The sequence below is a fragment of the Marmota flaviventris genome, chromosome 19 (genome assembly GCF_047511675.1).
Source record: "Marmota flaviventris isolate mMarFla1 chromosome 19, mMarFla1.hap1, whole genome shotgun sequence".
Classification (NCBI taxonomy): Eukaryota; Metazoa; Chordata; class Mammalia; order Rodentia; family Sciuridae; genus Marmota; species Marmota flaviventris.
The window spans coordinates 7,335,062-7,349,949 of record NC_092516.1 but is presented as its reverse complement, the minus strand read 5'-3'; the positions used below and the strand labels follow the sequence as shown (position 1 = coordinate 7,349,949).

Here is a 14,888-nt window from a genome sequence, read left to right as displayed (position 1 = left end):
GACACATGCAGAAGTCTCCAGCCCTGCTCTCTGTCCACCCAAGGGCTGGGGCCAGCAAACCTGAGTGCTCAGAGAGGGCCTGAGCTCCCCAGCCCCACCACCATCATTAAGCCCCACCTGCTGCTCCTGAGGGCCGGTACACCTGCAGCCGCAGCTGGGCAGGCCTCCGGAGCTCCTGGGTCTCAAACTCAGCTCCAGTGAGGAAGGCTTCACGGCTCAGGCTCAGGCCAGGGAACACCATGACCTGCAGGGCAGGGGGCACCTCAGTGCCAAAGACTGACCCTGGGGTCTGGACTCCACGAACCCAGAACCACCAGGGTGAAGAGAAGGAAGCTATTGGATGGTCCTATCATCCTCCCACAGAGGAAGCCATTAGATGGTCCTGCACAGACCTCATTTTATGCCACTGGGAAGAAAAATAAGGTCAAAACCATCTGTGAGCAGCAGGGTCCCTAGCATGGTCTTAAAAATCCATCACCCTTGAGCTGGGGCTGTGGCTCAGTGGTAGAGCGCTCACCCAGCCCATGTGAGGCACTGGGTTCAATCCTCAGCACCACATAAAAAATAAAAGGTATTGTGTCCAACTACAACTAAAAAATAAAATATTTAAAAAATTCTGATTAAAAAAAAATCATTCACCTAGCAGGGCAAGGTGGCCACGTCTGTAATCCCAGCTATGGGGAAACTGAGGCAGGAAGATCAAAAGTTGGTGAGACCTTGTCTCTAAATAAGAAAAGCTCAGTGGTAGAAGTACTTCCTGGGTTCAATCCCAAGTATTGCAAATAAGTGAACAAAACAATATAATGTAAAAACATTCACTCAGAGCAGGGCCAGCAGGTGCTCAGAGTTCTCCCAGACCAAGGAATCAGGCGCCTTTCATCTCTGCACCCCACAGATCTCCAACTGTCTATGCTGGGCACAAACCACTTTAGGAAGGCCCTCACAAAGCCAACTTGTTTAGTGTTTTTTTTTTTAGAGACACAAAACAGGTTCAGGCAATACCCCCGAGATGCAGAGGGGTTCTAGAATGCAGAAAGGCTGACCTACCTCCACAGGCTGCTGGGGGGCTAAGAGGACTTCCTGCTGTGCCAGCAGACTCAGAGGTCCCTGCAGGCCCCCACCAGGCACTCCCATGAGGAAGTTCTCAGCATCCCACACGGGGCCTGGGAATGGCAAGTATACAATGAGGTGCTGGTGCCAGGCCAAGGGGACAGCTGGAGGGACATCCAGGGTGGGGCCACCTGGGTCTGAGCCACCCAGCAGCTCCTCCCCCATTCCCTCCATGTTTGCCTCAGCCCAGGCACAGCAGCAGGTGCTCAGCACACCAGCACACACCCAGCACCCAGGAGCAACCATGGGAGGGCAGCCCCAGTCGTGCCCCAGCATCCTGCGCACCTCCAGGCCGCAGCTCACAGACGTAGCTGTGTGGAGCTGAGCACAGGTCAGTGTTGCACTGTCCTGCAGGTCCCAGGCGCACACAGTGCTCGGCAGTGGCTGGGTGCGGCTCCCCAGGCAGCCAGTTCTGGCAGCTCTCAAGGCTGAAGGCTTCACCCTGAGAGGCCGGGCCAACCTCTGCCCCCTCCACAGCTGAGAAACCAATCCACACATCCAGGCTCCTGCAGGCAGATGGCAGAGAAGGCGGGCACTGAGAGGGCGCCCCATTCTCCCACTGGGGCATGCTCCTCACAGTGCTAGCAGGGTCCTATCACCATCTCATTTCTCACACGTGAAACTGAGGCTCCAGATGTGACCAGGCAAGCAAGGCCTAGGCCCACAGCAGCAGAGCATCTACCCAGTGTCCATGTCCATGGGGCCAGTGGGCACAAGTGAGGGCCCCTCACAGAGCTCCACCTCAGACCCGACTGAGGGCCATGAGCCACCCCACACCTTGCTCTGCAGGGAAGACCCAGGTACAGCATTTGGGGACAAAGACAGTCTCACATCAGACCCAAAGTGAGCTGCCACCTGAGGGATCAGCTAAGGCAGGGAGCCCCTCCTGAAGGCAGGTCTGTAGACGCACATCCAGACTTGGGCAGAGGGAAGCCAGTGCAGCAGGATATACTCACACACGACTACACACACACGAGCATCAGAGGGCACACCAACTGGGAGTCGTGCTACAGCCCCAGCATCAAGAGCTGATGCTGATGCCCATTAGCCAGATAACCTTGGAGAAAGGCTGTGACCACTGTGGGCTCTATATTCCCTTCTGAACTCTGAGACATGCAGAGTATAGCCATTGACATAACAGGAGCCCTCCCGCTGTCCAGCAGGTGGATCCCTAGGAGAGGTGGGGTCTGGCCTCACCCCTACTCCAGCCATGGCAGACGTGAGCTGCAGAATAAGGGCCTGGCCCACTGTGACTGGGAGGTACACGTCCCCACAAGACTGAGGAGGGCACAGGAGCCCAGCATGCTCTCCCTGGGGGCAGCACATGATGGCCCTGACCCTTCCCAGGAGAGAAACAAGCAGAGAGGTATGAGAAGCAGAAAGCATAGTCTCTATGGAAGCCCCAAAACCAGCCCTCTTGGGAGGATTCAGTGTCTTGCCCTGCAGGGCTGGAGAGACTGGGGTCCTGGTCCCGGGTCCCACAGTGTTTATGAAATCCACTCCCTTACCACCATCCATCTCTGGGGGGCAAGACAGGGCCCTTCCTGCCACCCCCACCTCTTTCTTCTGAACTGCTTCAGGCCTGGGCTCTGCCTATACCCCGACACTCCAAATCCCCTGCCCACACTGCATTATGGCCTTCCTGGGGAATGGGTACAGGCACCTGGTAACCTGAGAGACCAGGAAGTGCTGAATGGCAGGACTGTCCACCATAGCCAGGGCAGCCCCAGCCCAGGCCCGGCACTGCTCCTGCGCCTGCAGCCAGGGCATCTTCTCTGCCACCAGGCGGTAGCAGTGCCCATTGCCAGGGAAGACCTCTGTGTCCGAGGGGCAGAGCGGGTGCACCACTGGGGGACGATGGGCAGAGAACAGGGCATCAACATGTGCCAAAGGATGGGAAGAAAGAGACAGCAGGGGTGACCCAGGCCCAGCATAGAAAACACCTACCTCGGCTGGGCTCCTCACCCAGGGCCAGGATGCTATAGGTGGCCTGTAGGGCTGAGCCTCCACGGTTCCGGATGCTAAAATGAAGGCTCTCATCACTGAGCACAGAGGATGGGCACATGAGCTTCAGGGCAGCAGGGGCCACCTCCACTTGTACCTTTGTACTCAGCAGAGCCGAGCCAGACCCCAAGGCCAGCACAGCAGTCACATTATAGTACCCAGGTAACACGTAGCGGTGGGTGGTGGCGGCACCAGCCACATCCACCTTAGGGGAGCCGTCACCAAAGTCCCAGCATGTGGAGCTAATAGGCAGAGGGGCAATAATGTGAAAGGCTGCTGGCTGGCCAGAGGCCAGGGGTCCATGGGGCACCACCAGGGTGGCCCCTGGGGAAGCTGGGAAGATATGTTGGAGGAGGGTGGGGACCCTGCAGTTGGGGGTGGGGAGTGGCAGAGGACTGGAGCACAGGGACTGGCAGGCTGCAGAGGTGTTGCGGGCCTGGGCTGCCCCACATAGGCACTGGCCCTGTTCCAAGAGGGCCGCAAGGCTGTGTCCGGCTGAGAAGCAGAAGGCACTGCAGGACTCAGGTGCCAGTGGGCCCTCGCGGGCAGCAGAGAAGGCCACCACTGCCACAGTGCCTGAGCTGTTGTCGGGGAGGCAGGCGACATAGTCCTCACCTGTAACAGGCAGACACACTGGTCCCAGGGCCACTTCCTCCTGCCATTGCTGCAAACTTGCTGCACCTCCCTAGACCCCAGACCAGACCTCCCATAGCCAAACCCTCCCTGGAGAGGCCTGCCGAACCCCTGCCCAGGCACTGTCTCCCCACATGCACCTTTTCCTGGGCCTTCTTGGCCAGGGTCCTGGTAGTAGGGAGGACAGGGCCCTTGTGTCCTGCCTGCACTCACCACAGCTGCTGTCCAGCAGGGGCATGCTGAGGAGGGGCTGGCCAGCCAGGGGGCCAGGCCCAGCACACGTGGCTGCCTCAGGCTGGACCACGTGAACATGTTGTTCCTCCACCCAGTGCCTCAGCCACGCCAGACCACAGTCACACTCAAATGGGTTCCCGCTCAGGTTTCTGCAGGGGAGCGGGTGGTGAGGGGACCAGGCAAGGAGGGCAGAACAGCTCCCATTGCCTGCAGCAGGTGAGCAAACTGCCCCTGGAGTCTGCTCTCAAATTTGGGGGGTGAGTCAGGTCAGAAGGGCAGAGGGGATATTGGGGGCCCAGTGTCTAACTACTAACATGCACCAGAACAAATCAACTCACATTTCAGTTAAATTAAATAAATTAGCAAATGTTCCTTCTTCTAACGTAGAGATCCTGTTGTTGCTTATGTCCCTGGAAGAAAGAAGAGATTAGGCAGAGTGACAGGAGCCCTGTAACCAGATGGCAATGGGCAGCAGCCACCTGTCCACCCTGAGGAGTCCCCAGCATGCAGGAGGGGTGAGCACAGCCGGCGGGGACTCACAGCTCCACCAGTGCTGAGAAGTTCACCAGGAGCTCGACATCCAATGCCTGGAGCAGGTTGTGGGAGATGTCGCTGAGGAGCAAAACACATGGGTGAGGCAGGAGCCCTTGACTGGCCACAAGGCCATCTGGTCCCACCCCTAGGAGCTTCCTGCAACTCCAGTTGCAGCCTCCCACCCTCCAAATTCCCATTCCCAGGGGCCAGGAAGGGGATTTTCTGATGGAGGACCTGAATGAACACATGTCTGGGGAGACTAAGGAAGGAATGCTGGGGGCCACAGCCCTCTGCACCCACCTCAGCCCCACAATGAGTACCACATAGTGCAGTCACACACAACTGCAAACCCTGCTCTCAAATTTGGGGGGTGAGTCAGGTCAGAAGGGCAGAGGGGATATTGGGGGCCCAGCGTCTAACATGCACCAGAACAAATCAACTCACATTTCAGTTAAACTAAATAAATTAGCAAATGTTCCTTCTGTACCTGGACCTGGACAGGTACAGCCCCTTCCATCCAGCCCCTGCCCCAACCTTTCCTCCAGAGCCAAGTCCCTCCACCAACCCCTTGCCCCCAGCCTAGCAGGGTGGTCCCTCACCACCAAGAGCTGACTTCTCCACCCTCTACATGGGCTTCCGAATGCAACCAGCTGCAGGGGCCCAGCTGCTGCCATTTATCAGTGGAAGGGATACCTCAGAATGTTCCAAGATACAATGAGGGCACAAAGGTGAGATAAATGGGGAGGGGCCCTGGCCGATGACCCCACATCACAGTAACAGTGATGGCCCATGAAACTTCAAATCCAACACGAACAATCAAAAACCCTGACTGTATCAACAAGATAACAGAGAGGTTCATCTGTAGGCATCAGTGAGAATCATCATCAAGAAACGAGGCAATGCAAGTCTATGCCTATGCCCTGGAGTGGACAGACTAACCCACAATGGGGAAGAAGCCACAGAAAGGCCTGACCTGCAAGAACCTGCAGGTCAAAAGGTCAAGAGCAACTGAGGCACAAGCACCAGTTGGAGCTGACTTCAGCACTCAGAAGTCCCAGAACAAAGAGCACCAGAAAGTGAGCCAGGTGGTGGCTGGGCAGGAGGGCACAGAGTATTGTGGCCCAGTACCCAGGAGGCCAAGACAGGAGGGTCACGAGGTTACAATCTCTAGACCAGCCTCGGCAATGCAGTAGACCCTCTCTTAAAATAAAAAAGGACTGGGATGTAGCTCAGTGAGAGTGCCCCACGATTCAATCCTCAGTATTGGACTAAGGCAGGGATCTAGAAACAACTAACAAAAGCATATATGGTCACAGGTGTAGAAGAAACATGCCATCTTCTCAGTAATTAGAGAAATACCAATGAAAACGATAACGCAAAAGCATTCTTTTTCTGACAGTTGAGAGCATATTAGATCCAGTCTCCGGCTCAGGTGACCCAGTCAATCCACCCTCACTGACACCAGCAGCCACATCACTAGGCCCTTTGGGCAGTCTAGCGCAAGCACCACTGCCTTTCAGTTATCCCATTCTTTTTCTTTTTTTGATACTAGAGATTGAACCCAGAGCCACATCCCCAGCCCTTTTTGTTTTTTGAGATGCCCCACCCCCACCACTATAACCCCAAGTGACTGGGATTACAAGTGTGCCCAGGTGTCCCATTCTTTTTTGGGGGTGTGTGGTACTGGAGATTGAACTCAGGGACACTCAACCACTGAGCCATACCCCCAGCCCTATTCTGTGTTTAGAGACAGGGTCTCACTGAATTGCTTAGCACCTTACTTTTGCTGAGGCTCGCTTTGAACTTTCGATCCACCTGCCTCAGCCTCCCAAACCACTGGGATTACAGATGTGCACCACTGTACCCAGTGGTATCCCACCTCCCCTCAAGCTTTTGGTGCCTTTGAGAACTCACATGTGAGGGAGGGGGCCACAGTCACCCCTGCCACCTACCTCTGGGGTACTCTTTGGGTTCACATATTCCCACTGATCCAGTGAAGCTCCTGGAACAGGGGCCCGAGGACAACCCTGAATGACAGACACCTCTGGTGGTCTGGCCTATGCGGCTTGGGTCCCCCACCAGAGCTTCTGCTCCCCTAAGTGCACTATTTGCCACACAAGATTACCTGGTGCCTCTCAGCAGTCCAGCCCTTCCCAACAGTGACCGCCCAGCTGCTGAAGCCGGAAGCCAGGAGTCCGCCTTTGCCCTTTCCTGGCCCTGGCCCAATTCAGGGCTCCACCCCCAGCACCCTCCTGGGGCCTACTGGTCTCCTTGTTCCTCTATCCAAGCTCCCAGAGGACAGGCAATGGCTCTTTCTGCCAGGGGGTACCTCAGTCAGGCCCAAGCCAGGGCGTCCCAGTGGCAACGATGAGGACAGTAGAGGGAACCTGTACTCTGACAAACCAGGCTTTGGCCCCAGCAGAGACAGCCCGAGCAAGAAAGTGAGACTGAGAGGAGCACTGGCTCCTCAGACCTGGTGTCGTGCACCACCATCCCACCTGGCAGTCTACCTGCTTCAGGTGGCTTCTCTCTGGGACCTGCCTGAACCTACCACCAGGGTTCAGAAAAGTAACAAGGGTCTTGGGGACCCTGCTTGGCTGAGTTCCCCCAATCCAGGGAGTGTGGCAAAGCAGGGAGTGGGCAACAACTAGGAGCTGCGCCCCAGTCTCTGCCCCATGGTGGCACTGTCAAGATGTGGTAACATGCAGGTTGTGGGGAGCAGGGGACACTGGAGAGACAATCAGGGCCTGCATTCAGCCCACTGCCCACTGGCCTGAGGTCCTGACAGTAGCTTTTCCACAGCTGTCTGCTACAGCCATCACTGATCCAGGGGAATATCAAGGCCTGGACAGTCCCATGCCCCCACACTCCACAGGCTTCCCCCACTCTCCCTGGATAACGTCACCACAGTTTGATGCCCAGACCCCAATAATCGGGTTCCCTGCAGAGATCAGAGAAGGGACACAGGGAGCACCCTGGCAGAAGGGAAGCAGAAGCAAGGGCACCAAGGCTGGTCAGATAGCAGACACCCTGGCCCTTACCCACCGCTGGGAGGATGGGAGCACCCGAGAAGTATGGGGCCGAGTGGGGCCTACCCTCTAGGCCATCTGGATTCTCCAAGGCCAAAGCCCACAACTTCCAGAGACCCCCACGGCTAAGCTGGAAGGCATCAGGTGAGTTGAAAGAGGGAGCTAAGCTGGGGACTCACACAAGGGGACAGGCAGATGCCCATGTGAGCATGAGACACGTCACGTCCCTCAGCCTGGCAGGCCGGGCCCCCACTTCCCACAGCACTGGGTACTAACTCCACAGTCTGTGACAGAGGCTGAGGTGCTCCCAGGCCTGGCCTGATCCCCCTGCTATCACAAGATAGACAGTAATGCTGGGAGTCCTTCACACCTGGGTTCTCCTCACCTTGCCATCCAGATCAGATGTCCCTGGGGCTGGACCCCAAGCTGCCACCTATGGGTGCACCTCTAGATGTGGGGCACCAGCCTCGCCTGGGTTTATATCCATGGACTCACACCCATGGGACAGGTCTGTGTCAGGCTCCCAATTTTCCTGCTACAAGAACTGGGGGGACTTCCTCCACCACCCTCGCCCAGCTGTTCCCAGGCTGCACAGAGGATGGGTGGCGCTGTCAGGTGGGTGGTGGAAGCCTCTGGAGAAGTGGGAGACTGTGTGCGAAGGCGGGCATGCTGGGGAGGTAGAGGCGAGGGAGCCACTTAAACAGTTTCTGAATAAGGACAATTATTTTGAGAGGAGGGTGCTGGGGACTTAACCCGTGGGCGCTATACCACTGAACTACAACGCCAGACCTTTTTAATTTATTTTATTTATTTATTTATTTTAGTTACCGAGGGACCTCTATTTTATTTATTTATATGTGATGCTGAGAATTGAACCCAGTACCTCACACGTGCCAGGCAAGCACTCTACCACTGAGCCACAACCCCAGGCCCCCCTAGACCTTTTTATTTTGAGAAAGGGTCTCTATACTGCTTAGAGGCTTGCTAAGTAGCCCAGGCTGGCCTTGCATTGCGATCCGCCTGCCTCAGCTTCCCAAATCACTGGGATTACAGGCATGCACCACCATGCCCAACAGCTGTGGACTGTTGTGAGGGCCAACCCCTTTCCAGGGCTGTAAAAACAAAGGCCCCAGATGAACCAGAACTCTGACCTGCAGCTGAGTGGCTCCAGTTTCCTCCTCCAAGATGGAGAGTAGCCCAGGTGCCCGCTCCCCAGTCTGGATGTCAGGCAGGGTGTGGGGGCCAGCAGAACCCCCAAGGAAACATCTGCACATTCCAGGCACATGTGGTCAGCGGGCGGGCGAGTGCCAGGTCCGGCACCCCCACCCAGCGCTGGCCGCCGTGCTGGAAACAGTGCTCAGGGGGAACAGCTCCGAGGGGCCGCCTGTGGACATTATGTAATCAGCTCTTCCAGAGCCAGCCGCCTCCTCCCTCTGGCAGACTCGGGCAGTGCAGGGGGAGGCAGAAGGCCCCCACTCTCCCCCAATGCTCCTGGAGGAAACAGACTCCCCTCAACCCAGCAAGGAAACTCCCAGAAACATCCTCTCCCAAGCCAGAGCAGAGGGGTGAGAGGCCGCTGTCAAGGACCCACACTTGGCTGGCAGAAGGGTCCCGGCCCCCAGGCTGGCCTCCCTAGCGGCTCCTTCCTGTACTAATGGACTTTCCTTCCAGGAGCCCAGCAGCCAGAGCCAGCGTGGGTCTGACGCCCTTACTGTTTTCATTCCCTTTGCTTTTTGTTCCCTTCTATTTATGGCGAGTGAGGCTAGCTTCCAGGGCCGGAAATGATGTTTAAATTGATGAATTCGAGTTTAGGAGAGAGCTGCAGAAAATCACTTAGTGCACACAGGCAGTGAGGTGGGCAGGGCAGGCTCTGGCTATGCCCCCCTGCTTTTCCAGGGAGACTCACCTCTATGCTGCCCCCCCCCATGACCATCTCCCACCTGGCTGCAGATGAGGGCCTGGCAAAGAGTGGGTGCCCCATCTCTGGGATGAGGGAAAGGCTACGAGGGCAGGCTGCAGGGGCAGCCCTCTGATGGCCAGGACCAGGGCCAAGGAGCAGGAGGAGGGCCCACATGTTACAGGGTGTTCTGTGGCATCTGTCTGTCCTTACAGGGCCCTAGTCCCTGGCACCAAGTACTCCACAATTGAACTGTCACCAGAATGAGATCCTGGGGGGAGGGAGTGACAAGGCCTATCCAGGATCCTCCCAGAGCCCACAGGCAGGGACAAGTCTCAGAGGTGAAGGAAAAGAGATGAGGAGTGGGGACATGTCAGGGATCCTCTGTGTGGGAAAAACAGTCCAACCCCCTAGAGGGCTGTTATGAGAGCCACCTACCACGCAGGCACTAACAAAGCAATGTGGATGGGAGGACAGGCAAGGAGGCCCCACTTACCCCAACCTGCAGTGGGGACACTGGAGACCCAGCCTCCCTGCAGCCACCTCTGTGCCCACGTGATCTCTGTGAGCAGTGACTCAGCAGCACCAGGATGGCACCCAGCTGCTCACAGCCCACCGCAACCAGCAAGAGTAGGAGCCCAAGCAGCCCCACTCTCCTGCGGGAATACTGAGGCTCAGGGCCCGCCTCCTTCCCCACACCACCCAGGAGACGTCCACAGATGGCCACAGGCCAGGTTGTCCAAAGGGTGGGGGTGGAATGAGTAGGACACTGTGCATTAGGCAGGGTCCTAGGTCTAGCCAGCTGTCCCATCACTCATTGAGGTACAGCCAATGGCAGGGAACAGCCCAACATCAGGGCTACAATGCACTATGAAGGCTCAGGATCCCCAAGGCCCAGATGTCACCCTTGCCCAGAGTTCTGGCCTCATTCCACATTGCAACCAGAAGAGCTAGCTTCTGCCCCTGCCTGGTGACAAAGCCCTTCCAAGGTGGCCTCATAGGATCCAACCTGCCTTCAGAGAACAGGGGTTACTAGAGTCAGGCTGTGCCAGAGCGAGGCTCACAGACGTGTCAAGGAAAAAGAGCCCAGAGCACCTTGGCACTGGTGCCTGGGCACATGGGCCTTTGGCAAGGATGGCTACCAAACCAGAAAGAGCAAGGTATTCCCAGAAAGGACATGAGCTGCATTTTCCAGCTGCATCTCGTCCTGCAGGGATATGCACACACACCCTGTGGCGCCCCTGCACACTGGCCTGCCCACAGCTGCGCCCACGCTGGCCAGCTGGAACTGCACAAGCAACTGCATCAGGCCAGGCAGGAGCAGAGCCCAGACGGCCACCACCCCAGACAGCAGCAAGAGAAGCGGGATGTTTTCATTCTAGAGTGCTAGGCGGGTCGGCTGTCTGGGCTCCTGCTGCTGGTGTTGGCCACCACAGTGTTCCGGAAAGGAAAATGTGTCTCCATCCAAAATGGCTTCCTCAATTGAAACTCAACCCTGGCCAGGGTCTCCCCACTTCCTGCCCACCCAGCAGAGGCACCCCAGGATGGGGGAGCACAGGCAGCAGTGTAAGTACTCCTTATCCCAGGGAAAGCCCAGGGTGATGCCGGCAGAGGTGAGACCCATATCTAACAGCAGCCACCAGATTAGTAGTCACAAGATGGCGGTCAGAAACTCCCAGCTCCCTGGACAGGCAGAGAAGGTGTCACAGGAAGCCTACATGGAGAGGCCCTGGTTGCTAACTTTTGAAGGGGGAAAAAAATGCAGGAAGAGTCTACAGAGAGCTTGGAAGAAGGCAACTAAAGCTCACATGTACCTGGCACAACCATCCCCAAAGTTCCCAAAGGCCCAACAATGTCCACCAGACACACTCAAGGCTGGCACTAGGGCCAACATGCCATCGTGGGCAGTGCCATACCATCCTAGGGCAGAAGAACAAGGTGACTGAGAAGGTAGGTGCCAATATAATCCCACCCTCATATCCATGCACTTGACTGTGTCAAAAAAACCCACACACACAACAGCTAAGATAAAAACTAGGGAACGAATGTCACTTCAGTTGAGGCTGAAGGATCCCTGAGCCCAGGAGTTCAACACCAGCGGGGACAACATGGCGAGAACCACTGCTACATAAAAACAAGAGGGAATGCACCAGGCCCCTGTGCTGAAGGCGCCTCTCAGACCAGACCAGGGAGGTGGGACTTTGGTCTCCGAGGGATGCACAGGAATCAGCCTGCTCAGACCGGTCTGTGCTTATTAATTTTACTTTATTTTTTGGTGGTATGGGGGGCTCAAATCCAGGGCCTCATGCATGCTGGCAAGTGCTTTGCCACTGAGCTCATCCCCAGCCCTGGTCTGTGCTTACGCCATGTGCTCCAGCATCAAGTCTAAGCACTTGGCTCAGGCTCGGCCTCCTGGGTTTGCTTGCCTTGAAGCAGGGCAGGTCCTAAGGTATGTATTCTGGTAGCTGGTACTTGAGGACAAGGGAATGGGTCCCCAGAAACAATGGAGAAGAAGGCTAGGAAGGCTACCTACCTGAATAAAGGGTATGATGATTATTGTGGCTGCAGTGACTGAGCCCTACCGATATACCATATACCCTAGCCTCGGAGGCCTACAACCAAGGTGTATTTAGCCATGGTGCTCATTTTACAGGCAAGGAAACTGAGGCTCAGAGAGGCTGTAGGACTCAACCAAAGTCACACAGGAAGTTGAGGGGCTAGAAATGAACCCAGGTCTCTCACCAGACCCTCATGCCTCTCTCCTGAACCCAGAAAAAAGCCAGGGGACCACAATAGGGATGAATGGAGACCCAGGAGGGAGCTGTGGGAAGGTTGAGTGAAGTGCCCCTTAGCAAGTCCTTCCACATGACCCAGACCCACTAGAGAGGCCCCACCACCTCCTCTCTCTGTCACCTATGAATCAGGACGTTACTCCAGGGCACACCAGTCACATTGCCTCTGCCACAACTCACCAGCTATAAGACTCTAAGAAGTGACTCCACCTCCGGAAGCCTCAGTTCCCTAGTCTGTAAAACAGAACTAAGAGCACCACAACAAGGCACCTGAGAGAAAGGATGTAAAGGGCCCAGCACAGGGCTCAGCATCCGGCACCCACAGAGGAAGAGGTGGGAGCACGGCCCCCTGGGCACTCCCTTCAGATCCTGTAAAACTTGGACATAATCCTCATCCTACAGAGCTCACCCTTTAAGTATGTAATTCAGAAGCTTTTAGTATATCAAAGAGCTGGTGCAACCATAACCACTGTACATTCCAGAACATTCTCATCACCCCAGAAGAAACCCCACACTCCTTGGCTATCATCCTTACCACCCTAACCACCCAGATGCAGGCAGCCATTACTGTTTTCTGTCTCTGGATTTTCCTATTCTGCAAGTTTCATATCAAAGGAAGAGCTGGGGATGCGGCTCAGGTGAGGCTTGCCTTGCACGTGTTGTGGCCCTGGGCTCACCCCCAGCGTCACACACAGAACAAGGTGTCATAGAACATGTGGCCTGTGAGGCTGGCCACTTTACCAAGCACCATGCTTTCAGAGCCCAGTCCACACTGGAGCAGCACAAGTCTGTCCTTCCAGGGTGAACAACATCCTTCATCTGGAGAGACAGCCTTGGTTTTTCCATTTGTCTGCTGAGACACATCTGGGGTGTTTTCCACCTTTTGGCTGCAGTGAATAATGCCATGGAAAACATGTGTCCAAGTCTCTGTGGGACACGTATTTTAATTTATCTTGAGTAAAGTAGCTAGGTCCTAGAAAATTCCACATTTGACTGAGGAGCCACCAGACTTTTCTACAGGGCCACTGTTTAACATCCCCATCAGCAGTGGACATGGGTTCCAATTTTTCCATGTCCTTTTTTTTTTTTTTTTTTAATATTTATTTATTTTTTTTTTAGTTTTCGGCGGACATGGACACAACATCTTTGTTTGTATGTGGTGCTGAGGATTGAACCCGGGCTGCACGCATGCCAGGCGAGCGCGCTACCGCTTGAGCCACATCCCCAGCCCTCCATGTCCTTACTAACACTTATAATCCCATCTTCTTGATGACAGTCATCAAAAAACAGTGGGTGTGGGCTGGGGCCGTAGCTTACTTGCCTGGCATGTGTGAGGCCCTGGGTTCAATTCTCAGCACCATATATAATCAATAAAATAAATGTCCATCAACAACTAAAATATATATGTATATATGTGTATATATGTGTGTATGTGTGTATATATATGCATATGTGTATATATGTGTGTATATGTATGTGTATATGTGTGTGTATATGTGTGCATGTGTATATGTGTGTATATATGTGTGCATGTGTATGTGTACATATACGTATGTGTGTATATATGTGAGTGTATGTGTGCATATATGTGTATATGTGTGTATGTGTATAGGTGTGTGTATATATATATGAATGAAATACCAAATTTATAAAAACAAAAAAGCGGGTATGAGTTAGTGTCTCACTGTAGTTCTGATCTGCATTTCCCTGATGATTAGACATGAAACATCTTTATTTTACTTTATTTTTTTCAGTACTGGGAATTGAACCTAGGGGTACTTAACCACTGAACCACATCCCCAGCATCTCCTGTTTTCTTGCTAAGTTGCTGGGGTTGGCCTTAACTTGTGATCTTCCTACCTCAGATCCCCAAGCAGCTGGGATTACAGGTGTGCATCACCACATCTGGCCCCAGCCCTTTTTTCTCTCTTTTTTTAATTTGTTCTTTTCAGTTATACATAACAGTAGAATATATTTTGACAATATTATACATACTTGAAGTATAATTTCCCAATCTTGTGGTTATACATGTGGAGTTACACTGGTCATGTATCCATACTTCAGCATGAAAAAGTCATGTCCCATTCATTCTACTATCTTCCTATTCTCACCTCCCTCACCTCCCGACCTTCCCTTTTGTCTAATCCAATGAACTTCTATCCCCTTCCCTTACTATGTCTTACATCCACATACCAGAGAGAATATTCGGCCTTTGGTTTTCGGGGGTTGGCTTATTTCACTTAGCATGATAATTTCCTGTTCCATCTCTTTACTGGCAAATGCTATAAATTCATTATTCTTTATGGCTGAGTAATACTCCATTGTGTACATATACCACCAGCCCTTTTTCTATTTTGAGACAAGGTGTCTAAGTTGCAGAGGTTTGGCCTCAAATTTGTGATCTTCCTGTCTCAGCCTTCCAAATACTTGGGAATACAGGTGTGGTCACCATGCCCAACACAGTGAGCATCTTTTCATATAGTAATTGGCCAGTCATAGATCTTCTTTGGGAAAATGTCTGTTCTGAGCCTTTGCCCATTTTTTAACAGTGCCTTTTGTCTTCGTGTGACTGACACATGAGAGTTCTGTGCTTTCTGGATGCAGGTATCACATTAGGCAGATGCCCTTCTGATGTTCCTCATGCCACTACTGTCC

The 14,888-nt window shown here is 54.2% G+C and overlaps 1 protein-coding gene across 3 annotated transcripts in view; it reads right to left on the bottom strand.

Annotated features, from left to right (window-relative positions):
- Positions 1-14,888, bottom strand: part of Pkd1 (polycystin 1, transient receptor potential channel interacting) — a 41,662-nt gene that overhangs the window by 22,420 nt on the left and 4,354 nt on the right. For all 3 annotated transcript variants that reach the window (XM_071605621.1, XM_071605622.1, XM_027940377.2), the window contains exons 2-9: positions 4,522-4,593; positions 4,320-4,391; positions 3,961-4,130; positions 3,058-3,729; positions 2,774-2,957; positions 1,396-1,616; positions 1,048-1,163; positions 118-244 (exon numbers count right to left, since the gene is read on the bottom strand). In XM_071605621.1, the coding sequence (XP_071461722.1) occupies positions 118-244; positions 1,048-1,163; positions 1,396-1,616; positions 2,774-2,957; positions 3,058-3,729; positions 3,961-4,130; positions 4,320-4,391; positions 4,522-4,593 (1,634 nt within the window). The remainder of the gene's footprint in view (positions 1-117; positions 245-1,047; positions 1,164-1,395; positions 1,617-2,773; positions 2,958-3,057; positions 3,730-3,960; positions 4,131-4,319; positions 4,392-4,521; positions 4,594-14,888) is intronic.